Raw genomic sequence first — 26,442 nt, forward strand, 5'->3', positions numbered from 1 at the left:
GCATGAGTACTGCAGATGTGGCCAGGGCAATAAACTATAATGCCCATACTGTGAGATGCCTAAGACAGCACTACAGTGAGACAGGACGGACAGCCGATCGTCCTCGCAGTGGCAGACCACGTGTAAAAACACCTGTGGGACAGGTACAGGATGGCAACAACAACTGCCCGAGTTACACCAGGAACACACAATCCCTCCATCAGTGATGTAAGGCAGGCCCTCACCAGACATCACCGGCAACAACGTCGCCTATGGGCACAAACCCACCGTCGCTGGACCAGACAGGACTGGCAAAAAGGGCTCTTCACTGACGAGTCGCGGTTTTGTCTCACCAGAGGTGATGGTCAGATTTGCGTTTATCGTCAAAGGAATGAGTGTTACACTGAGGCCTGTACTCTGGAGTGGGATCGATTTGGAGGTGTAGGGTCCGTCATGGACTGGGGCGGTGTGTAACAGCATCATCGGACTGAGCTTGTCGTCATTGCAGGCAATCTCAATGCTGTGTGTTACAGGGAAGACATCCTCCTTCCTCATGTGGTACCCTTCCTGCAGGCTCATCCTGACATGAGCCTCCATCATGACAATGCCACCAGCCATACTGCTCATTCTGTGCGTGATTTCCTGCAAGACAGGAACGGCAGTGTTCTGCCATGGCCAGCGAAGAGCCCGGATCTCAATCCCATTGAGCACATCTGGGACCTGTTGGATCGGAGGGTGAGGGCTAGGGCCATTCCCCCCAGAAATGTCCGGGAACTTGCAGGTGCCTTGGTGGAAGAGTGGGGTAACATCTCACAGTAAGAACTGCAAAATCTGGTGCAGTCCATGAGGAGATGCACTGCAGTACTTAATGCAGCTGGTGGCCACACCAGATACTGAATGTTACTTTTAGATTTTGACCCCCCCTTTGTTCAGGGACACATTGTTCTATTTCTGTTAGTCACATCTGTGGAACTTGTTCAGTTTATGTCTCAGTTGTTGAATCTTATGTTCATACAAATATTTACACACGTTTGCTGAAAATAAACAGTTGACAGTGAGAGGATGTTTATTTTTTTGCTGAGTTTAGTTACATTTCAAATGCTCAGCCAGGAGAGCAATATGGTCAAATTCACGCACCTATCAATATTTTACATTTACATTTTAGTCATTTAGCAGACGCTCTTATCCAGAGACTTACAGTTAGTACATTCACATTAAGATAGCAAGGTGGAACAACCACATCACATTAAGTAGCCTACAGTACATTAATCCTCAATATTACGCATTGTCATCCCTACTGCTTCTAATCTGGCAGACTCAAAAACACTCTACTTTTACTCAAGTAGAATTTTAAAATGGGTGAGTTTCACTTTTACTTGAGTAATTTTCTATTAAAGTATCTTTACTTTTACTCAAGTATGACAATTGAGTACTTTTTCCACCACTGCTTACGAAGATCATAAATAACCTTTTTATTATTGAAAAGAAAGGTTACTCAAGTGCACCATAGGTGCCCCTTGTCCTGTCTGTAAATTGCCAGTCCTCTCCAAAAAAAATACGATACGATAGGAATACATCATTTTAAGATGTTTTATTTCATTCCACAACACTTTAGTCTAAATACTACATTTTTTAAAAAACACAGAGGTCCAACACCTGGGTTTAATAAATTATAACATTCCAGCATCAGAGTACATGTGCAAAGAAAATGAAATATACCTGTACATAATATATTTCAAGATACAAAGCAAAAACGTCTTCACCAAAATCATCAGTGTGAGGTTACCCATCTCACTAACACTACAGTATACTGTATAATTCATTAGGAACTTTCATTAATTTCTTACTTTTTACAGAGATTTTAAGGAGATTAAGGTAAATGGGCATCTAAACAGATGTAGTTCAATTCATTTACAATAAATAGCATGTTGTACATGTGTTGACCTTTTCTGTCTGCTATATTAAAAGAACAATATAAAACAAAACAAAAAAGCAAACAAAATATACAACAGTGCATCATTAACAAAGACATGGAGAGAGACTTTTCTGGTTAAATCTAAAATATTATTTACAGCAGATTACATTCAATTATAATTTAACATGATTTTAGGATAATTGTCCATCTCCTTCAAATATGAATATCATGCATTTAACCTGCATGCTATGGTGTGTGTGTTACATCTGAATTACTCAATCCAACTAGAGCTCATACAGTAGTTCTTCCATGTTGACACATTGTGCAGTCCTTCTTTTGGGAACCTGCCTTGGAAGATGTTTGGGAATGTACAGTATTTCAGAGATGTAAATGGCCTGTTGCTTTGCTGTACCTGCCAGCAAGACCTCTTGATCAATGTAAGAATAAATATTTAAAAAGTAAGACATTTGAAGGTCACTTGTTTTTGTTGATTGAGCCAAGTAATTAAAACCAAAAATGGAATCATAATTGGGAAAATGTGCATTTGCCATTTTCGTAATGCAGCCGAATAAACACAAATAAAACAATAAATGGCACAATGATACCCCAAAAAGACTTCAGTAGATTCTTTAACACCTACAATTCTAAATAGTTTACTAAATGTCCAGCGGTCAATGGTTAATGACACAATATTGCTAATTATTTTTTTAAACAGGCCTTTCAACAGAATTTAAACAAATAAATTCTCAAACACAAAATGTTTAAGGTCATTCTGACATCAGGAATAGAAAAGAGAGTATACATAACAATACATAACAGCTGTATCAGTTGACCTCCAATTGCAACAACATCTCCAGCGTTATGGGCCGAATTCCAACTTGAGTTCCGATTTGCACTAATCTGACATCAATTCCCTTGCACAAATAATGTGAGTTAACAACACACATCTCAAGTTAGTATTCAGCTCTATGGGCAGTATAAACACCATGCGTGTTAGCTCAGTATGGGCTGGATCACATAGATTATACAAGAAATAGAGGACTGTCTACTGTACACTTGGTTTCTATGGTAGCAGCTTCAGAAACAGTCCCAAGCAACTGTCCATCCTTCCATAAACCAGAACCATAAATCATAGAATTCTACAAGACTGACAAGTGACAACACAAGACTAATTCATTGAAACATTGATCATTTGTTCCACCATTTCTATTTTTCTGGCACAGTTAAATAAGTAGGTAGTTAGGAACTTTTAGGAGATAAATATAAACGCATTAAAAAAGATATATATACACACACACACACACACACTACCATTCAAAGGTTTGGGGTTACTTAGAAATGTGCTTTTCTTTAAAAAACAAGGACATTTTTTGTCCATTAAAATAACATCAAATTGATCAGAAATACAGTGTAGACATTGTCAATGTTGTAAATGACTAATGTAGCTGGAAACGGCAGATAAAAAAGAAGAAGTAATATCTACATAGGCGTACAGAGGCCCATTATCAGCAGCCATCACTCCTGTGTTCCAATGGCACCTTGTGTTAGCTAATCCAAGTTTAGCATTTTAAAATGGCTAATTGAACATTAGAAAACCCTTTTGAAAGTATGTTAGCACAGCTGAAAAACTGTTGTCCTGATTAAAGAAGCAATACAACTGGCCTTCTTTAGACAATTTGAGTATCTGGAGCAGCAGCATTTGTGAGTTCAATTACAGGCTCAAAATGGCCAGAAACAAAGCTCTTTCTTCTGAAACTCATCAGTCTATTCTTGTACTGAGAAATGAAGGCTATTCCACGTGCTAACATAATTGCAAAAGGGTTTTCTAATGTTCAATTAGCCATTTTAAAATGATAAACTTGGATTAGCTAACACAACGTGTCATTGGAACACAGGAGTGATGGTTGCTGATAATGGGCCTCTGTACGCCTATGAGATATTCCAATAAAAATCTGTCGTTTCCAACTACTAATAGTCATTTACAACATTAACAATGTCGACACTATTTCTGATCAATTTAATGTTATTTTAAATGGACAAAAAAAAAGTGTTTTTCTTTCAAAAACAAGGACATTTCTAAGTGACCCCAAACTTTTGAACGGTAGTGTATATAATGTCTCCCCGCTCCACAATATCCTTCATTAGTGTTAATTACTTATCTTCTCAAAAAAAAATAACAATTCGCTCAACCCGTCAACCAGATTTTTTAGGGAAGACACATCCCAGTGGGTATCAAATGAACAGATGACCTTTAATAGAAATTCATGCACATAAGTAACAAATGAAATAACAAAACGGATTAACAATGATAAGCCCAAATAGGGTACAGGTTCATGCATTCATGACATGATGCACACTGGCTGGCACTGGGAGGACAGCTATCTGCCTAATGGGGAAGTGTATATTAACAGCCACTGGAGTGTTCTGACAGGCGACAAGCTATTGGAAACGAAGGGTAGCAGATACATCAGGCCAACAGTGTAGTGTGAGATAGAGGTCATGTGCTACATTCACAGAGGTTGAGAGAGCGTCTCTCCTTCGTATGGTCTTCCCTGAAAAGTGGAGGATGAAAATTAATGTGTGTTTCTAGCTTTCCTGTTCCTTCGACTTCTCCTCTCTACTTCTCTCAAACGTCATCAAAGATTCTGCTCCGTGACGAGGACATGGACAGGTACCTGCCTGGTACATTTCTGCAACATGGAGAGGCACAGTGAGCATATTGTATATGTTTAACAACACACACATGCCTGTGTTATTTGCTTACAGGTATCGACCACAGTGGAGCAGAAAATTATACTAACACACTTAATTATATAAGAGTGGGCACTGGAGGACGTATTACCTTGTGGAACCTGATTCAAGAGGGTCGTCTGAAAGGGTCTCTGCATTGAAGTCCAAAGGCTCTGCATCCTGGAGAAGTTCTATAGAGTCTCTCTCTGTTCCTCTGCCAGTCCGAGAGTACTTGGCCTCTGTTGGAGGATACCAGTCAATAAAACAGTCAATAACATTTCACTGCCTTCCGCAGTTCAATTCAGATACATGTTAGAAGGGATTTATAAAGAAGATGTGGTGTTGATATCCTCAGTGGCGTTATGATAAGCAATGACTCTACAATAGGAAATTAACCAGGGATTGATTAACAAAGCAACGTGTAAAACCTATCCAAACTGTAGAAAAACATGCACAACGTAATGCAAGCAGGCTCGGCGACCATTCACTCACGTCTAGTGTTAGGGACAGTATCGGAGTAGTTGGTGTCTGTCATTTCTGCTGCTTCATTTCTAATCCTATTCCTGGCGGTGTCTTCCCGGGTGTTACCATAGCGCTCTTTCCACTCCTAGAACACAGGCCTGACGTTACCATCTGGATCTGTTTCTTTGCAAAAAAATAACTACCAACGCACACAATAAAGGGCCATGGGAAATTAAAACTAGGCACTCGCCCTTCGTCGGTTCTCTCCATCCTCAATCCTTTGGAGCTTTCTTTTCTCTGTCAGAAACAGAGAAATCACTAAGTACCGTTGTTCTTGTCGACAACCACACATACACAGAAAACCAAAGCCCATCCCCCTCCCTGTCAAAAGGTTTCAATTCAAGTGGTGCCAAACCTCGCCGAATGAGCTCCTTGCCCTCATCGATCAGGTCAGAGGTCATTTCATTGTCTCCCACAAATTGCTGAAAGCCCAGGAGGTTCAGACAGCGGGTGCCCAGGCTAAAGGGTTCATACAGAAACTATGAGGGTCTATCATAAATCAATACTTGTTCTTGCACAGTGTGTATGTGCGCTGATAGTCCTTCTGGGTCATTGGAGGAGTACTCCTTGTAGAACAGTAAGTTGATATCATCATGTATCCTAATATTATTGATCTACAAATGCAATTGAATTCCAAAATCTAAACAGCAGACTGGACTCACCTGAAGTAGGTAGCGATGCAGAGCAGCAATATGAGCATGGGGTAATAGATGTAGAAGCCATTAGCTATGAACGATAGGACCCTCATAGAACCCATGATCTGCAAAGGAGTGACATATCATCAACATGAGGAAAAGAACAGATCAAGGAATATGTTCAATCACTGTCAGAAGGACGTGCTTGTGTCTTACAGAGGTGTAGGCCGTCTGCTCCTTCTGTTGGTGGGAGATAGCAGAGTCCATGTGGATCAGACCCAGGAAGTTCAGACACAGAGGAGGGGTCAGACGGCAGAACAGCCTAAAGAGCAACAAGAAGACATTAGACATTTAACATGAAATCGTGTTACATACACATATACCAGGGGAAAAGTAGGGGATAGTATGGTCATTTTCAGTGTAGCTGTCCACATACAGTATAGCTCTGTGCACACATGCACCAAAACCAGAAAAACACACACCACTTTCTGAATGTCAATTTCCTCCATTTCTACCTTATACTGTCTATGATTTCCAGAGAGGTTCTCTCTCTTTGATACTTAGCTATCCAATCAGACCCAAATTCCTCCTCTCACTGCTCTCTACCGCCCAGTCACTTACATGCCACTGAACTGCAGGCTGTAGGCGTCAGTTTGGTGGTGGGAGGCCAGGTAGTAGTAGTTGAACACTCTGATCCGGAACACAGTGGAGTAAACACAGGTGCACAGGAAGAAGATCGTGATGAAGCACGCCATCTAGTGGACAAAACAATAACCATGTGAGAAGACCGACAAGCTCCAACTGAATTATGAATACACAACAGGATGTTGATACTATCAGATACTGGTGTACTACTGTACTAATTGGTGTAACTGCTTTCCGTTGGCGTCTCACCTCAATGTACAAGTAGTTGTAGTCTCTCTCAGCGAGCTGGATGAAGACAGCGAAGAGAGAGAGGACGGGTCGGGTGCTGAAGAAGGTGCACTCAGACCACACCACGGCCACAGAAAACAGAGACAACACCACAGCCAGCAGCCGGTAGAACCAATGTTTCAGCAGGCACTCCCAGTACCACTCTGGAGAAGAACAACAAACACACAAGGATCTTAAGATGTTCAGAAACATCCCAAATGAGAAGCGGAATGGAAGACTAGACAGGGTAAGACCCATTAGGGAGCCCTGCACCCGACACTGCGAAGAGCATACTGTAGGTGAGTGAACAGTCAGTCAGTTGTAAAGTTGATCCAGAGGGTATGGACAAATTCAATCTCTCCCTATCCCAGTCTGCTGTCCCCACATGCTTCAAGATGTCCACCACTGTTCCTGTACCCAAGAAAGCAAAAGGTAAGTGAACTAAATGGCGCCGTAGCACTCACTTCTGTCATCATGAAGTGCTTTGAGAGACTAGTAAAAGATCATATCACCTACCTGCCACCCTAGACCCACTTCAATTTGCTTACCACCCCAATAGATCCACAGACGATGCAATCGCCATCGTACTGCACTGCCCAATCCCATCTGGACAAGAGGAATACCTATGTAAGAATGCTGTTCATTGACTATAGCTCATCATTCAACACCATAATACCCTCCAAGCTCATCATTAAGCTTGAGGCCCTGGGTCAGAACCCCACCTTGTGCAACTGGGTCCTGGCCTTCCTGATGGGCCAGCCCCAGGTGGTGAAGGGCACCTCCACCTCTTTTGTCCTCGGCACTGGGGCCCAGCGGGGATGCGTGCTCGGCCCCCTCCTGTACTGCCATGATTGCGTGGCCGCACGCGCCTCCAGCTTGGTCATAAAGTTTGCGGCCGACACGGCAGTGGTGGGACCGCAGTGGAGAATGCGGAGGGCTTCAAGTTCCTCGGCGTAAACATCACTGACACTGAGGCGGTCCACCCGTGCAGACAGTGTGGTTAAGGGGGTGCAGCAGAGCCTCTTTAACCTCAGGAGGCTGAGGAGATTTTGCTTGGCGCCTAAAACCCTCACAAGCTTTTGCAGATGCACAGTTGAGTGCGCCCTGTCGGGCTGTGTCGCCGCGCGGATGCGGGGCTCTCCAGAGGGTGGGTGTTGTCTGCCCAGCGCATCACCGGGGGCGGGCTGTCTGCTCTCCAGGACACCTGCAGCACCGATGTCACAGGAGGGCCAAGGGGATCATCGGGGATGGCAGCCACCCGGGCCACTACCTGTTCACCCCGGGGGTGGGGGGGCAGTAAAGGTGCATTGAAGCTAGAACCGAGAGACTGAGGGACAGGGGCCATCAGACTGTTGAATGGCCATCGCTGGCACATTGGAGGCTGCTGCCCTATATACATAGACTGGCCACTTTAATAGTGGAACACTGGTCACTGATGATGTTTACATATTTTGCATTGCTCATCTCATATGTGTATGCTGTGTTCTTTCCTGTTCCTGTTCTGCTGTATCTTGGTCGGTGCTGCTCTGACATTGCTCGTCCAAATATTCGTATATTCTTGGATCCATTACTTTACTTAAAATTTGAGTGTGTTTTGAAATTGTTGGACATTACTTGTTAGATATTAATGCACTGTTAGAGCGAGAAACACAAGCATTTCGCTACACCCGCAATAACATCTGCTAAACAAGTGTATGTGACCAATACAATTTGATGTGACCCACCTACGGTAGGAGTGTAAAAGTATCGGCTGAGCCAGCTAGTTGGTTCTGTGGAGGGGAAGCTGCGGACAAACTGGTGGGCTGAGCTGGTCTCATTCTTGGCCACGTCCTCCAGGTGCATAGCCTGCTGCAGGAGGATCAGCCACTGGACACGGGTCCGGTTGTGTCTCTGCACTGCGTAAATTACCTGACCATTCACAAAAATAACCACATCAGTCTGATTGAACCACAATTGAATATAATATAGCTACTGGATATATCAGTACAATAAAGTAAACACAATGAAATACTTAAGTGAAAAGCCTTCTAATATATTTCTTCATTTTACTTGTTTGTGAAGCTTCACCAGGCTCTTCTCACTGGGATAGGTGTTCTGTTTGTCATCAAAGTCCTCATAGTCATCCATGTTTCTGCCCATCTTCTCCTGGTAGTCCACAGGGCACTAAGGGAGAAAACGTGTGTGTTAGGATTAACAAAAGGTGCCCGTCTTTCTCAGGCCACGTCACATTCCTCACTTGTTTAATCCTCACGTTAAGCACACGGAGCGGAGATTGTGTTGGGGCTCCATCTATTCTTCACTAAGAATGTGCAAATTGTTTCTTTCCTCATGAAGCTCCTTTAATCTTACCTTTCTAAGAACAGTATCGATGTACTTCCTCAGTGGGTGGTTGTACTTGATGGATTCTTGGACCTTTCGCACTTCCTAAAACAGATCCACAAAAAAAAAAAAAACGGACATCAATTAACTCTAGGGAAGCCGAGAGCGTCATGTTGACTCAAAACAAAATTTACTTTTTTTAATTACTCTGCCATTTTTTAAGTCATGCCATGTCCCCACATGTCCTTGACTTTACTAAATAAGTCTATAAAATCAAACATAAATGAGATAAGCAGTTTCAAGAGGACACCGCGAGTCATTCACTGGCAGTCAGCCTGCGTAGCTGATGGCCCATCGAAACTACACCTAACAAATAAATTCACACATAGAATAAGAGAGTTAGCCTAAAAACGAGATTAAATTGACAATAGTCTGATGGGTGAGAATATTATAAATTGTATATGAAGAATCTGATGCAATATATTTCAACTGTTCTGCCTGCGGATATGGAACCGGACGTGCTACCTTGTCCCGGACCTGCTGTTTTACGACTCTCTCTACCGCACCTGCTGTCTCGAACTCTGAATGATTGGCTATGAAAAGCCAACTGACATTTACTCCTGAGGTGCTGACCTGTTGCAGCCTCGACAACCACTGTGATAATTATTATTTGACCCTGCTGGTCATCTATGAACGTTTGAACATCTTGGCCATGTTCTGTTATAATCTCCACCCGGCACAGCCAGAAGAGGACTGGCCACCCCTCATAGCCTGGTTCCTCTCTAGGTTTCTTCCTCGGTTCCAGCCTTTCTAGGGAGTTTTTCCTAGCCACCGTGCTTCTACATCTTCTTTGCTTGCCGTTTGGGGTTTTAGGCTGGGTTTCTGTACAGCACTTTGTGTCATCGGCTGATGTAAAAAGGGCTTTATAAATACATTTGATTGATTGATGCACAGCGGGGCTTGGAATTGACACAGAGCGCCAAAAAGTGACTTTTTCAAATTATGTCTATATAGTATCAGAAAGAGCATTCTGTAGTTTCCAAATTACCCATCATTGCCCTTGAGCTCTATATAAAAAAAATATATATTACTTTTTGGGAGAATTACCAAGATTCCATGCGCTCCCCACGTGAACTCGCAACACTCACAGTAATATATTTAAATTCAAAATGCTATTCTGTTCTTTTTCAATGCTTTTATTCAAAATTGCAAATGTTCCTTAAGACCAGCTTGTAATGAATGAATGATATTTGTGGTGATGTTAATTTAAATGGTTTTTAACACAAATTGTGGCGTTTGTGTTTTTTTCCTTTGTATGGTCTACAGTTGAAAATGCTAGTGTTCTTTGAAATTCTTTCGTATTCTAATGTTATAAACACAACCAAATGATATTTTTTTCGATAGCACACTGTATATAAGATGTATTTATTAGACTGTTAGAATGTTGACGTTCAAAAGAAGCGTCATTGGCCCGTAGGGGGGGGTCAAACGAGGCCAGGCTTTTCTAGTGTTCAACACAATTTAATTTCTAAGAAACAGAGCACACTAAACTTTCCATTTCATAGTGAGAGCAGGAAGTATTCCCTACCTCCATGACATCCTCTAGGTTCTCCTGTGCATCAGCCTTCTCCGTCATCAGCTTGGCTGCCTTGAAGTAGGTCTTGATGAGCAGGTGTCCCCGCCGCGAGGCGTTCCAATAGGAGCGCGGAATCTCCACCAGGCCGTAACCCAGCAACAGCACCAGCAGGAACAGACCCCAGGTGTTGGCTGCAGTGATGCCTATTGTCTGCAGCTCATACCTGAGAGAAGCAGGGAGACAGACCCAAACAGATTTACGCGAGACGAAGACAAACATGGTTCCTCCTAATTACCCTTCCATGTTTGCACCGAGTTGTGTAGAATACAAATGAGGTGAAATACGGAATATTAAACTTTTTTTTTGAGTAGTCAACAGCATACTTTCCAAACCACAAATTTGTCCATGTTGCTGTGCACTCACCAGGAGAGGTGCCACTGAGGATGAACGGCCACGTAGATAAGCAGTGAGCCGAAGATGAGCAGGTACGTTCCGTAATAAATGGCATTCTCTATCAGTGCAGTCTTTATTTTCCCAGTGATGGAAAAGCCCCCTGAGCGTGCATAGGACTGCATGAAGGGCAGCAGCAGCCTACAAGAACATAAACATCTGGAGTAAGACAGGTGTACTAGAATATGTGAATTAAGAGAACATCTCTATAAGGACAGATGTGGGTGATTGGCTTAGTGGAGAAAGACTGTCAGTCAAACTAAATTAACTCGGGCAGACAATTCCTGTCCCAAGTCCTTGTCAGTCTAGTGTTTCCAGTACAAGTACATACAACACCATGCAAATTCTGCTCTAAACCTCACCAGGTGAGACACTGAGAGGTCCAGTAAACAACTCTCCAGAACACAGGCATGATTCCATCTGGAATGTAGCTCCATGGCTTGTAACACACCTTTAGAACACTGTCAAGGAAAACACAAAGTGTTAATATGTAAGCAAACGTGGGGAAATAAAGCTTACGCTATACTGATTATACACTGAGTTAGTTATACACCGAGTTAATGTTTTGTACACTCAGTGTATACTGTGCTCGTGTGCTGGTGACCTATTTAAGATGAATCAAAACATTGAAACTGGAGCAAAGTACACGAACATTGATCTTCATATTTAAACCATGGAACTCCAATGTTTGCCTTGTATAAACTATTAGGGTAACATGTCAGACTGGGAAAAAACACTTTACATAACGATGAGCAAAACTAAAAAGGACCCGATGTACTCAACATTTCATGGTAGGAAGAGGCTGGACTTTTATAAGTGAAATTAGATTACGTCTAGCTGTTGCAAATAAGTGTGTGTGACAACAGATATACAAAACCTTTCTTGTAAATCTGATTTAGACGAGCCTCTGCAAAACCTCTCTGGTTTGAGAAGACAGCTGAAATACAGTGTCATGTTTTAAATTACAGCAGTGGTTACTGCTTTCTGGCTGGGCCCCTAGTCCCTGGTCTTTGGTAACCAGGGTACGCTGGCATTTTGTTCAACCAAATCCTGACCTTTGACCTATCATGTCATTACTCTGAATGCTGAACCAAATCCTATTACACATGAACATTTGATGACACCCTAGGCACTCTAACCTTTTAGTGGCAGTGGCCATAGTTGAGTTTCCTGCTGTTTGATTGGATAGCAGTGGGATCACAGGGAGTACGGCGGGATGTTCCTCATGATCAATCTTACACTGCTTGTAGATTGTCTGAAAGGTCAAACACACAGGAAGACATCAGAGAGGTACGCAAACACACAAACACCAAAGTTAATGGTCACCATTTTGATCCAGGTTTTTTGTCAAAGGGAATGGATAAGATGAGGCTTCAGTGTGTGGTGAATGTGTTCAATAATAGTACTAACTGTGCTGATGTCCAGAGGAAGAATGAAGACGATGAGGAAACACAGGTACCAGGCCAGCAAGGTGCCAAACAGCACCATCCTCTGCTGCTTACGGAAGTCTGCATAGCGATGCAGCAGGAACAGAGCCAGGAAGAACACCACCACTATCTCAATGCCCAGCGCAGCCCCACTCATCCTGCCTCTCTTACCGCTCTCTCAACGGCAGTCACTGAAAAGAGAGAAAGTTTTAGAATCAATCCCTAGAAGTTATATAGACTAGAGGCTGTGAAAGAGAAATGCCATATTCACTACCTAATATAATAATAATTAATTTAAAATGTGCTTTCAGGGTTCTTCCCCGGATTCTTTTAATGAGGTGGTGCTGCTGCGTATAGCCGGGGGGGCGGACTGTAACCACCATTTCCTGCAATCCAGAGCAAACAATTGCCTTACATGATAACATATGTTACCAGTCCACAAGGTGGCCCAGCACCTCGCTAACATTCCTTTGGAGAAAACGCTGGCTTTTCTTACACCCAAGGCACTAAAGGAATTCATCAAAAATAAAATTCTAATAATAAAAACAATCCAAAACACAGAACATAGTAAGCAAACATCAATCAACGCTATATACAGGTGTTGTCAGATCCAGTGGACAGTAGAACAGAATTAACGGAGGTCCTTGAAAGCTTTTCTGAACAGCTCAGTCTTGAGCTGAGCCTTAAATGAGGCCAGAGACTCTGCAGCCCTGACAGTGACTAGAAGTCTGTTCCACAGCCGTGTCACCCATAGTTTTTAGTCTGCTGTGGGGCTGCTGAAGGGAGATAGACCTGGAGGAGTGAAGGTGTGTGTGGGGCAGGAGGGTAGAATGAGGAGTGAGGACAGGCAGATTCTTGGGTACAGAGTTTCTCTCTTGTCAGTCACTGGCCCACTGGCCCACTAGCCCATGTGGGCTAACATGTTTTAGATTGGTAAATTAGGCTAGCGGCCAGATAATTCAACTTGTAGTAATCATGCTGGAATTACCGACCGGGGGGCCCCCATTGATTTTCTTAGCAAACATTTCTCTCCACCATCTGGCAAAATGAGTAGAATTGCATGAAATTAACTCTAAAACTTCTCTCTGTTGTCAAGAGGGGGGCCATTAAATTGTTTTGCTTGGAAGATGGGGGAGGTGAGCTCTTAAAGACGAATGGAAGGGCTCCAGTAGGTTGTGAGTGGCCAGATGGTGTTGATGAGCGTACTCAGGAAGGGCTGGTTGGAGATAGGCCTGTAGTTCTGGATGTCGTCATGGTCAGATCCTAATAAAATGGGGATCTTAAGAAAGAAATAAAGCTCCAGCCTTTTTAAGTACGGATTTGACTGAGGCGAGTTTGAGCTGAGGAGGGACACATCCAGTGATGAGGGATTGTTGATGATTTCTGTGAAGGAAGGTTCCAGAGCAGGTAAGCAGGTGTTGACCAGGGACCACTCTATAGCAGCATGGTGTAGCCGGAGGACAGCTAGCTTCCGTCCTACTCTGGGTACATTGACCTCAATAGAAAACATAGGAGGCTCATGGTTTTCACCCCTCCCATAGACATACACAGTAATTATGACAACTTCCGGAGGACCTCCTCCATCCTATCAGAGCTCTTGCAGCAGGAACTGACATATTTTCCACCCAATCAAGTTTTAGAGAAATAATCCAGTACTGAAAGCATATGCTACAGCTAGCTAGCACTACAGTGTATAAAATGTGGTGAGTAGTTGACTCAGAGTGAGAAAGACAATAGCTTTCTTAGTAATAGTATTTATTCCTCAATGAAGGAGAAGCAAGAGAGAAATATAGAGATTGTAATTTTTTTTTCACTTTCAGTTTCACTTAGCTAGCAAATACAGGTAGCTAGTTTAGCCTACTGAAACACCCTGCTCAAACAGAGCAATGCTATATTAGCCAGCTGGCTATGACTATCCAACACAACACTGGAACTCTTCTAGTCAAGGTAAGCTTTTGGTATTACTAATTTATTGCCACCGGGGCCCACAGGTCTAACTGCTTACTGATTGTACACTAATGTTACTGCATGATTGCAGCAGGTTTACTAACAAGTTAGTTCTATTAGCTATGCTGACTATGACGTTACTTTAGCTAATATGGTGACAACGATGTAGGCTGTGTGTAGAGCTTGGAAAGGTTTTTTCGCCTGGTCACATACAGCTGATGTGTTGTGCATTGAAGTCCACAAGTGAAGGGACAAGGTGAGAGGAGGAGAGCTCATAAAATGAATACTATGTGGTTGCTATGAACTAAGTTCACTTTCAAAAAAAATATTAAACGGAAGCAATCGGGGATAAACATACCTGAATGTGTCCAATAGAAACTCTCGTTTGCAACGGTTGGACTAATGATTACACCCTATATCAGCTAGATGCTGGCAAGTGTGCAAGGCAGTATTTAATGTCACTGTCGCCTCAAATTTGTCTCTCGGCCTGTGTGCACCTACGTTGTAAACTTTCATTCATAGGCTGGGTTTTAGCAACCTCATGATGGCTATATATAGTCATAGCTGTGTACATTCCCCCTCAAGCAAACACCAAGACAGCCCTCAAGGAACTTCACTGGACTCATATTACTCCAGTGCTAGCCTCTCTACATTGGCTTCCTGTTAAGGCAAGGGCTGAATTCAAGGTTTTACTGCTAACCTACAAAGCATTACATGTGCTTGCTCCAACAAGTCTTTCCGATTTGGTCCTGCCGTACTTACCTAGACGTACGCTACGGTAACAAGACACAGGCCTCCTTACTGTCCCTAGAATTTCGAAGCAAACAGCTGGAGGAAGGGCTTTCTCCTATAGAGCTTCATTTTTATGGAATAGTCTGCCTATCCATGTGAGAGACGTAGACTCGGTCTCAACCTTTAAGTCTTTATTGAAGACTCACCTCTTCAGTAGGTCCTATGATTGAGTGAAGTCTGACCCTCTCTCTCTCTCTCTCTCTCTCTCTGAGGACCTGAACCCTAGGACCATGCCTCAGGACTACCTGGCCTGATGACTCCTTGCTGTCCCCAGTCCACCTGGCTGTGCTGCTGCTCCAGTTTCAACTGTTCTGCCTGCAGACCTTGCTACCGGTCACAGGCCTTCTGTTTTCAACTCTCTAGAGACAGCAGGAGCAGTAGAGATACCCTGAATGATTGGCTATGAAAAGCCAAATGACATTTACTCCTGAGGTGCTGACCTGTTTCACCCTCTACAACCACTGTGATGATTATTATTTGACCCTGCTGGACATTTATGAACATCTTGGCCATGTTCTGGTATAATCTCCACCTGGCACAGCCAGAAGAGGACTGGCCACCCCTCATAGCCTGGTTCCTCTCTAGGTTTCTTCCTAGGTTCCTGCCTTTCTAGGGAGATTTTCCTGGCCACCGTGCTTCTACACCTGCATTGCTTGCTGTTTGGGGTTTTAGGCTGGGTTTCTGTACAGCACTTTGTGACATCAGCTAATGTAAGACGGGCTTGATACATACATTTGATTGATTGATTGACTATGTATACTGGAAACTATATATCCGGAGGCTGCATTTATCGTAGCTGGGGATTTTAACAAAGCAAATTTGAGAACAAGGCTACCTAAATTCTATCAGCATATTAATTGCACGACGTGCAGGGATAATACTCGACCATTGCTACTCTAACTTCTGCGATGCATACAAAGCCCTCCCCCACCCTTCCTTCGGCAAATCCGACCACAACGTCATCTTGCTCGTACCGTCTTATAGGCAGAAACTCAAACAGGATGTACCAGTGGCGAGAACCATTCAATGCTGTTCTGACCAATCGGAAGCCACGCTTCAAGATTGTTTTGATCACGCGGACTGGAATATGTTCCGGTCATCCTCAGAGAGCAACATAGACCTATACGCTGACTCTGAGTGAGTTTATAAAGAAGTGCATTGGAGAGGTTGTACCCATCGTGACTATTAAAACCTACCCTTACCAGAAACCGTGGATGGGTGGCAGCATTCGTGCAAAACTGAAAGCGCAATCCACCGCATTTAACCATGGAAAGAGGTCTGGAAATACAGCTGCATATAAACCGTGTAGTTATTCCCTCCGTAAGGCAATCAAACAAGTAAAATGCCAGTACAGAGACAAGGTGGAGTCGCAATTCAACGACTCAGACACGAGACATATGTGGCAGGGTCTACAGGAAATCACGGACTACAAAAACAGCCTGTTTCATGGACACCGACATCATGCTTTCAGACAAACTAAACACTTTCATTGCCCGCTTTGAGGATAATACAGTGCCACCGTCGCGGCTCGCTAACATTGACTACAGCTCAGCATTCAACACCATAGTACCCTCCAAGCTCATCATCAAGCTGGAGGCCCTGGGTCTCAACCCCACCCTGTGCAATTGGGTCCTGGACTTTGACGGGCCGCCCCCAGGTGGTGAAGGTAGGAAACAACATCTCCACTTCGCTGACCCTCAACACTGGGGCCCCACATGGGTGAGTGCTCAGCCCTCTCCTGTAGTCCCTGTTCACCCACGACTGCGTGGCCATGCACACCTCCAACTCAATCATCAAGTTTGCAGACAACACAACAGTAGTGGGCTTGATTACCAACAACGACACAGCCTACAGGAACGAGGTGAGGGCACTCGGAGTGTGGTGTCAGGAAAACAAACTCTCACTCAACGTCAACAAAACAAAGGAGATGATCGTGGACTTCAGGAAACAGCAGAGGGAGCACCCCCTATCCACATCGAAGGGACAGCAGTGGGAATACGAAGGTGGAAAGTTCCTCGGCGTACACATCACAGACAAACTGAAATGGTCCACCCACACAGACAGTGTGATGAAGAAGACGCAACAGCGCCTCTTCAACCTCAGGCGGCTGAAGAAATTTGGCTTGTCACCCAAAACCCTGACAGGACGCACAATCGAGAGCAACCTGTCGGGCTGTATCACAGCCTGGTACAACAACTGCACCGCCCTCAACCGCAGGGCTCTCCAGAGGGTGGTGTGGTCTGCACAACGCATCACCGGGGGCAAACTACCTGCCCTCCAGGACATCTACAGCACCTGATGTCATTGGAAGGCCAAAAGATCATCAAGGACAACAACCACCCAAGCCACTGCCTGTTCACGCCGCTACCATCCAGAAGGCGAGGTCAGTACAGGTACATCAAAGCTGGGACTGAGAGATTGAAAAACAGCTTCTAACTCAAGGCCATCAGACTGCTAAACAGCCATCATTAACTCAGAGAGGCTGCTGCCTACATTGAGACCCAATAACTGGATACTTAAATAAATGGATCACTAATAACTTTAAATAATGCCACTTTAATAATGTTTACAGTGGCAAGAAAAAGTATGTGAACCCTTTGGAATTACCTGGATTTCTGCATAAAATTTGATCTGATCTTCAGTCACTACAATGGACAAACACAGTGTGCTTAAACTAACACAGAAATTATTATAATTTTCTTGTCTATATTCAATACATCATTTAAACATTCAGTGTAGGTTGGAAAAAGTATATGAGCCCCTAGGCTAATGACTTCTCCAAAAACGAATTGAGTCAGCTAACCTGGACTCCAATCAATGAGATGAGATTGGAGATGTTGGTTAGAGCTGCCTTGCCCTATAAAAACAAACTCAAATCTTGAGTTTTCTATTCACAAGAAGCATTGCCTGATGTGAACCATGCCTCAAACAAAAAAAGATCTCAGAAGACCTAAGATTAATATTTGTCGACTTGCATAAGGCTGGAAAGGGTAACAAAAGTATCTCTAAAAGCCTTGATGTTCATCAGTCCACGGTAAGAAAAATGGTCTATAAATGGAGAAAGTTCAGTGCTGTTGCTACTCTCCCTAGGAGTGACTGTCCTGCAAAGATGACTGTAAGAGCACAGAGCAGAATGCTCAATGAGGTTAAAAAGAATCCTAGAGTGTCAGCTAAAGACTTACAGAAATCTCTGGAATATGCTAACATCTCTTGACGAGTCTACAATATGTTAAACACTAAACAAGAATTGTGTTCATGGGAGGACACCATGGAAGAAGCCACTGCTGTCGCAAAAGAGCACCTGATGTTCCACAGCGCTACTGCCAAAAATTCTGTGGACAGATGAAACTAAAGTTGTGTTGTTTGGAAGGAACACACAACAATATGTGTGGAGAAAAAAAAGGCACACCACACCAACATCAAAACCTCATCCCAACTGTAAAATATGGTGGAGGGAGCATCATGGTTTGGGGCTGCTTTGCTACCTCAGAGCCTGGACAGCTTGCTATCAGACGGAAAAATGAATTCCCACGTTTATCAAGACATTCTGGAAGAGAATATAAGGCTGTCTGTCTGTTAATTGAAGCTCAACAGAAGTTAGGTGATGCAACAGGACAACAACCCATTAGACAGAAGTAAATCAACAACAGAATGGCTTGAACAGAAGAAAATACAACTTCTGGAGTAGAGGTCGACCGATTATGATTTTTCAACGCCGATACCGATTATTGGATGACCAAAAGAGCCGATACCGATTCAATCGGCTGATTTAAAATATATATATATATATATATATTTTTAAAGGTATTTGTAATAATGACAATTACAACAATACTGAATGAACACTTATTTTAACTTAATATAAAATACATCAATAAAATCAATTTAGCCTCAAGTAAATAATGAAACATGTTCAATTTGGTTTAAATAATGCAAAAACAAAGTGTTGGAGAAGAAAGTAAAAGTACAATATGTGCTATGTAAGAAAGCTAACGTTTCAGTTCCTTGCTCAGAACATGAGAACATATGAAAGCTGGTGGTTCCTTTTAACATGAGTCTTCAATATTCCCAGGTAAGAAGTTTTAGGTTGTAGTTATTATAGGAATTATAGGACTATTTCCCTCTATACCATTTGTATTTCATTAACCTTTGACTACTGGATGTTCTTATAGGCCCTTTAGTATTGCCAGTGTAACAGTATAGCTTCCGTCCCTCTACTCGCTCCTCCCTGGGCTCGAACCAGCAACACAACGACAACAGCCACCATCGAAGCAGTGTTACCCAAGCAGAGCAAGGGGAACAACTACTAGAAGGCTCAGAGCGATTGACGTTTGAAACGCTATTAGTGCGCGCTAACTAGCTAGCCATTTCACTTCGGTTACACCAGCCTCATCTCGGGAGTTGATAGGCTTGAAGTCATAAACAGCGCAATGCTTGACGCACGAGGAGGAGCTGCTGCCAAAACGCAGGAAAGCGCTGTTTGAATGAATGTTTACGCGCCTGCTTCTGCCTACCACCGCTCAGTCAGATACTTGTATGCTTAGTCAGATTATATGCAACGCAGAACACGCTAGATAATATCTAGAAATATCATCAACCATGTGTAGTTAAAACTAGTGATTATGATTGATTGTTTTTTATAAGATAGGTTTAATGCTAGCTAGCAACTTACCTTGGCTTACTGCATTTGCGTAACAGGCAGGCAGTCTCCTTGTGGAGTGCAACTAGAGAGGCAGGTCGTTATTGCGTTGGACTAGTTAACTGTACGGTTGCAAGATTGGATCTCCCGAGCTGACAAGGTGAAAATCTGTCTTTCTGCCCCTGAACAAGGCAGTTAAACCACCATTCCTAGGCCGTCATTGAAAATAAGAATGTGTTCTTAACTGACTTGCCTAGTTAAATAAAGGTATAAAAAATAATAATAAATCAATAAAAAAAATATTTTTAAAAATTGGCAAATCGGCGCCCAAAAATACCGATTTCCGATTGTTATGAAAACTTTAAATCGCCCCTAATTAAACGGCCATTCCGATTAATCGGTCGACCTCTACTACGGAATGCTTTCTACACCTTGTAGACTGCATGCCCCGAGGAATTGAGGATGTTCTGAGGGTGGGCGCGGGGGGGCAACTGAATATTAGGAAGTTGTTCCTCATGTTTAGTATACTCGGTGTATAGCATATGTTCAGTTTGAGAAGGAGAGCACTAACATGAAGTGGAGGATCAGAGCTAAACTTACATAGCTTGCTACTGCTATAATTCATTTTATTAAGAACAATGTTTTTTGCACATGATGTATTTATCAGAGTTATTGACCTCACAATAAGCCAGATTTGAGTAACTTACATTGTGGTGCTGAAACGTGAAGCAGCAGCCGCGCGTCACAATCAATCACTAACGAATAGCAGGCTAATTTGAGTAGGCATAATTCATTTAAACCGTCTTCATTTTAATTAGACTTTGCTAACAACAAGAGGTATTTGTGTTGGAGCCTATATCTTTCTATTATGAGGTAGGCCTACCTGTTTGACAGACTATATTAGGCTATAGGCTGCTATATCCATAGATGTGTCGGTCAGTTCCTCCACCCACCATGCACTCTTTAAATGCCCTACCTCCATATCAGGGCTGTTAAGTTAAAACCAAGACTCAAATTGAGAAAGTATGCCATAGGACTACCTTTAATTAAAGAAAATGGCAAAAGGCATAGGCCTACCCCTTGTTAGCTTAAAATTTTGAAGAAAATAAAACGATCCGTTTTAATAAAGTAATCCATAACAGCGCTTTGGTCTGCAATGATTTATGCTAGAAACAAGCTGTAAAATACCCGGGAAAGAAGTGACTCCGATGCATAAAGTGATGTCTTTTTTTCATTTCTTTAACATTGAGAGGCTGAACTACAACCTTCTATAACAGAAAATACAACAAATTAAATTTGCTTGGGAAGTAATCTAATTCCGTCACTATCAATTGATTAAGCTATTGAATTTCTGTACAATAGAAGATGTTTAAACCCAGCCAGCTTTTAGCGAAACACTTGTGACCTCGTGAAGCAACAGAAGAGTAGCCTGCAGTTAAAGCTTACATTTTTCTGCGTTGGTAGACCTAACTTTTGAAAGTACCAGGCTCAGATTCCTAATGATGTCTCAGATTTTTATTTTTGTCATTTTTATCCCTTTTTTTGTGATTACGACCTTATCTCATCGCTGCAACCCCAACGGGCTCGGGAGAGGCGAAGGTAGAATCATGCGTCCTCCAAAACTTGACCCGCCAAACCGCACTTCTTAAATAACCGCTCGCTTAACCCGGAAGCCAGCTCCACCAATGTGTCGGAGGAAACATTGTTCGACTGACGACCGAAGTCAGCCTGCAGGCACCAGGCCCGCCACAAGTAGTCCCTAGAGCTCAGTGAACCAAGTAAAGTCCTCCACGGCCAAACCCTCCCCTAACCTGGACGACGCTGGGCCAATTGTGCGCCGCCTTATGGGACTCCTATGGGATCGAACCCCAGGCTGTAGTGACGCCGCAACACTGTTCTGATCTGCAATAGGACATTTTTTCTCAGACCTGCAAATATGATGATAGATTCATGCAATGTTTTTACTATAAAGGATATGTTTCCACCCATACTGTGGTCTGCAAACCCACAACCTTCTGGCCCGCAGCCCTGTGTACCATCAAAATCCATGTAATGATTACAGTCACAGTTTCTAATGATGCATTTCTAAGGAGACATGTTTTCTGCTATCCAATTTGTTTTAATTATTATTTGGGGTATATAGGGGAAGGTCACTTTCAAGAATTCAGGGAGGGTTTAGGTAAAATATAGGGAGGGCCATCCATTTAAATTTCTGAAGAGGTCCGATTTTCTCCATGGAACCCTTATTATAAATATCATTCACTCCCTAATCGCTAGAAAAATGGAAAGGCATAGGCCTACCCCTTGTTAGCTTAAAATGTTGAAGGAAATAAAACGGATCCGTTTTAATAAAGTAATCCATAACAGCGCTTGGAACAGCGCCCGTGCATGGAAACATAAAATCCCTCAAATGAGCAGAGAGCGCCGCCTTGCTTGCTAAACTAGCTAATTCTACACATTGGCCGTGTTCGAGAGCATCAAAACCGTGATGTATGATGGGTAAATTGTGACTGACTGACTGATCTACAAATAATATTGAGTAGTTATTTAGGATGCAAAGTGATGTTGTAGATCAGAGTCAGTCTCGACCTGACTTAAAGTCGGCTGCATTGTCGAACGCGCCCAACGTCTTAGCTGGTATGTCAGCTCACATTACAATTTAATAACAAAACAAACAAAGATGCTTCCACTCTTGTTAAATAAAAATCTAAAATCCAACTTGTCAAACCAAATTAACATCAACGCTTCAATTGTCTTATTTATTTATCGCATTTTGGGCCGCGATGAAATATTAATAGCAAACGACCTGTCAAAAATACTCAATTATAGCTAGCATTAGCTAACCTCGACTCGCGAACAAACGGTCTTTGTAGCTAACTACATACGCTAAAATAGTATCTTACCTTCGTTTTTGTTTCGAATATACGGTTAGAATTATAGCCAAAATCCCAGCTATGATCATGTAAAATACAACCACTGTGTACCATGTAAGAATTAGCGTCACATCCTTGGTTCTTCCTGGTCTGCGTTATGGCAGCTGAGGATGATGGGAAGTGTACGCGTTTCTAACATGTTTTGTCTCAAAGTACCTTTGAGCTAAAATACTATGGACTACATATACAGGAACCAATAATGAAGTCAGAGAGAGCCACGTCTTTCAAAATGACAACGCAAACAAAAATAAAAGTTGGAAAGAAGGAAACATTAAAATTCAATCAGTATGACTATGTTCTTATTCCAGATCAGAATCACATTTATTCGGTTAATATATTTACACATACCCAGATTTTTTATTGGTGATATGGTGCTGCTAGCAGTATACAACATATAGAGACAGAAACAGAGAGGAATTTATACAGCTCTCTATGTTCACTTATCATTTTTGTATATAATGTATGTAAACTTTGTGTAAATTCCTCTGTCTGTTTCTGTCTCTATACATTGTCTGGGATGGCACAGTAGAGAGGAGCCTGGAGAGAAATGGGGGAGGGTGGAGTTGGTAGTAGATTGGGGGAGGGGGGGTAGTAACCTGAGAGTTGAGAGTCTTTCGTGATTCGAAACTGCAATAGAACTGGTTCAGTTTTTTCGGCAGTAGGGAGTAGCCTGCTATATGGGGGCTTTGTGTTTGTAATTTGTGCACTTTTGAAGCCCTCTCCAGACAGATGAGCAATCGCTAGTGGAGAATCGTTGCTCCAGTCTGTCCTTGTACTGTCATTTGGCCTCCTTAAAGCAGCAATCGGGTGGCAGGTAACCTAGTGATTAGAGTGTTGGATCAGTAACTGAAAGGTTCCTAGATTGAATCCCCGAGCTGACAAGATAAAAATCTGTTGTTCTGCCCCTGAACAAGGCAGTTGTTCCTAGGCCGTCATTGTTCCTAGGCCGTCATTGTAAATACGAATGTGTTCTTAACTGACTTGCCAAGTTAAATAAAGGTTAAATAAAAAATAAAATCAGCAGTTGAAACAATAACAATGTGTGTTCCCCACCACTGTTTTGGCGAAAAAAGCTGAGGGATGGGGCTCGAGAAATGTTTCAATTCTAAAATGTATAGAAAGAGCTATAATGCATAGTTGTAAACATGTTTTGAGAAGATATTGTTTGTTTACATTTACTTTGTTTACAAACATTGGAGTAAAACAAGCATATATTTTGGGTTCTGATGGGTTACGACAGTTGAACTAAGCTCCACTATGTTCTTCAAGAATCAATGGGTGTATAGAATATATATATACAAAAGTATGTGGACACCCCTTCAAATGAGTGGATTCGACTATTTCAGCCACACCCGTTGCTGGCAGGTGTATAAAATTGAGCACACAGCCATGCAATCTCCATAGAAAACATTGGCATTAGAATGACCCGCAATGAAGAGCTCAGTGACTTTCAACGTGACACCGTCATAGGATGCCACCTTTCCAACAAGTCTGTTCGTCACATTTCTGCCCTGCTAGAGCTACCCTGATCAACTGTAAGTGCTGTTATTGTGAAGTGGAAACATCTAGGAGCAACAACGGCTCAGCTGGGAAGTGGTAGGCCACACAAGCTCACAGAACAGAACTGATGAGTGCTGAAGCGCGTAGCGTGTAAAAATCGTCTGTCCTCAGTTGCAACAAACTGCCACTGGAAGCAATATCAGCACAATAACTGTTCGTCAGGAGCCTCGGGAAATGGGTTTCCATGGCCGAGCAGCCGCACACAAGCCTAAGATAACTATGCACAATACCAAGCGTTGGCTGGAGTGGTGTAAAGCTCATCGCCATTGGACTAGAGCAGTGAAAACACGTTCTCTGGCGTGATGAACCACGCATCACTATCTGGCAGTCAGACAAATCTGGGTTTGGCAGATTCAAGGAGAACGCCACCTGCTCGAATGCATAGTGCCAACTGTAAAGTTTGGTGGAGGAAGAATTATGGTCTGGGGCTGTTTTTCATGGTTCGGGCTAGGCCCCTTAGTTCCAGTGAAGGGAAATCTTAATGCTTCCTGTTTCCTCATGACAATGCCCCCGAGGTCCATACAGCAATGGTTTGTCGTGATCGGTGTGGAAGAACTTGACTGGCAGGCCGACTGAATTGGAAGGCCGACTGCCCGACCTTGTGGCTGAATGGAAGCAAGTCCCCTCAGCAATATTCCAACATCTAGGGGAAAGCATTCCCAAAATAGTGTAGGCTGTTATAGCAGCAAAGAGGGGACCAACTCTATATTAATGCACATGATTTTGGAATGAGATGTTTGACGAGCAGGTATCCAAATACTTCTGACCATGTAGTATATATATACGGTACCCGTCAAAAGTTTAGACACATCAAGGGTTTTCTTTATTTTTACAATTTTCTACATTGTAGAATAATAGTGAAGACATCAAAACTATGAAAAAACATTTATGGAATCATGTAGTAACCAAAAACGTGTTAAACAAATATTTTAGATTCTTCAAAGTAGCCACCCTTTGCCTTGATGACAGCTTTGCACACTCCCAGCTTCACCTGGAATGCTTTTCCAACTTTTCTTGAAAGAGTTCCCACATATGCTGAGCACTTGTTGGCTGCTTCTCGTTCACTCTGCGGTCCAAATCATCCCAAACCATCTCAATTGGGATGAGGTTGGTTGATTGTGGTGGCCAGGTCATCTGATGAAGTACCTTCTTGGTCAAATAGCCCTTACACAGACTGGAGGTGTGTTGTGAGATGCCGCACAAGTCAACTCAACTGACAGCTTTATTAAATAGTACCCGCAAAACACCAGTCTCAACGTCAACAGTGAAGAGTCGACTCCGGGATGCTGGCCTTCTAGGCAGAGTTCCTCTGTCCAGTGTCTGTGTTCTTTTGCCCATCTTAATATTTTATTTTTATTGGCCAGTCTGAGACATGGCTTTGTCTTTACAACTCTGCCTAGAAGGCCAGCATCCCGGGGTCGCCTCTTCACTGTTGACGTTGAGACTGGTGTTTTGCGGGTACTATTTAATGAAGCTGCCAGTTGAGGACTTGTGAGGCGTCTGTTTCTCAAACTAGACACTCTAATGTACTTGTCCTCTTGCTTAGTTGTGCACCGGGGCCTCCCACTCCTCTTTCTATTCTGGTTAGAGCCAGTTTGCTCTGTTCTGTGAAGGAAGTAGTACACAGCGGTGTACGAGATCTTCAGTTTCTTGGCAATTTCTCGCATGGAATAGCCTTCATTTCTCAAAACAAGAATAGACTGACGAGTTTCAGAAGAAAGTCGTTTGTATCTGACCATTTTGAGCCTGTAATCGCACACACAAATGCTGATGCTCCAGATACTCAACTACTCTAAAGAAGGGCAGTTTTATTGCTTCTGTAAATCAGCACAACAGTTTTTAGCTCTACTTACATCATTAATTAAAAATGTTTTTCTAATGATCAATTAGCCTTTTAAAATTATAAACTTGGATTAGCTAACACAACATGCCATTGGAACACAGGAGTGATGGTTGCTGATAATGGGCTTCTGTATGCCTATTATGTAGATATTCCATAAAAAAAATCTGCCATTTCCAGCTACAATAGTAATTTACAACATTATCAATGTCTACAACATTATCAATGTCTACTATAGTTCTGATAAATGTGATAGTATTTTAATG

General features: G+C 42.7%; 1 protein-coding gene across 1 annotated transcript; it reads right to left on the bottom strand.

Moving 5' to 3' along the window:
* Nucleotides 1-1,555: 1,555 nt before the first annotated feature.
* LOC115125728 (G-protein coupled receptor-associated protein LMBRD2B-like) lies at nucleotides 1,556-22,883 on the bottom strand. Its single transcript, XM_029655284.2, has 18 exons — nucleotides 22,747-22,883; nucleotides 12,449-12,656; nucleotides 12,178-12,293; nucleotides 11,401-11,499; nucleotides 11,012-11,179; nucleotides 10,601-10,811; nucleotides 9,043-9,117; nucleotides 8,743-8,856; nucleotides 8,418-8,601; nucleotides 6,676-6,857; nucleotides 6,403-6,536; nucleotides 5,998-6,103; nucleotides 5,809-5,906; nucleotides 5,502-5,605; nucleotides 5,337-5,383; nucleotides 5,117-5,231; nucleotides 4,737-4,863; nucleotides 1,556-4,584 (listed from the first exon to the last, which is right to left on the bottom strand). Exons 2-18 carry the CDS (start codon nucleotides 12,620-12,622, stop codon nucleotides 4,521-4,523), a joined length of 2,118 nt encoding a protein of 705 aa, XP_029511144.1. The 5' UTR covers nucleotides 12,623-12,656; nucleotides 22,747-22,883; the 3' UTR covers nucleotides 1,556-4,520.
* Between the last annotated feature and the right edge of the window lie 3,559 nt (nucleotides 22,884-26,442).

The sequence above is a fragment of the Oncorhynchus nerka genome, linkage group LG4, assembly GCF_034236695.1.
Source record: "Oncorhynchus nerka isolate Pitt River linkage group LG4, Oner_Uvic_2.0, whole genome shotgun sequence".
Classification (NCBI taxonomy): Eukaryota; Metazoa; Chordata; class Actinopteri; order Salmoniformes; family Salmonidae; genus Oncorhynchus; species Oncorhynchus nerka.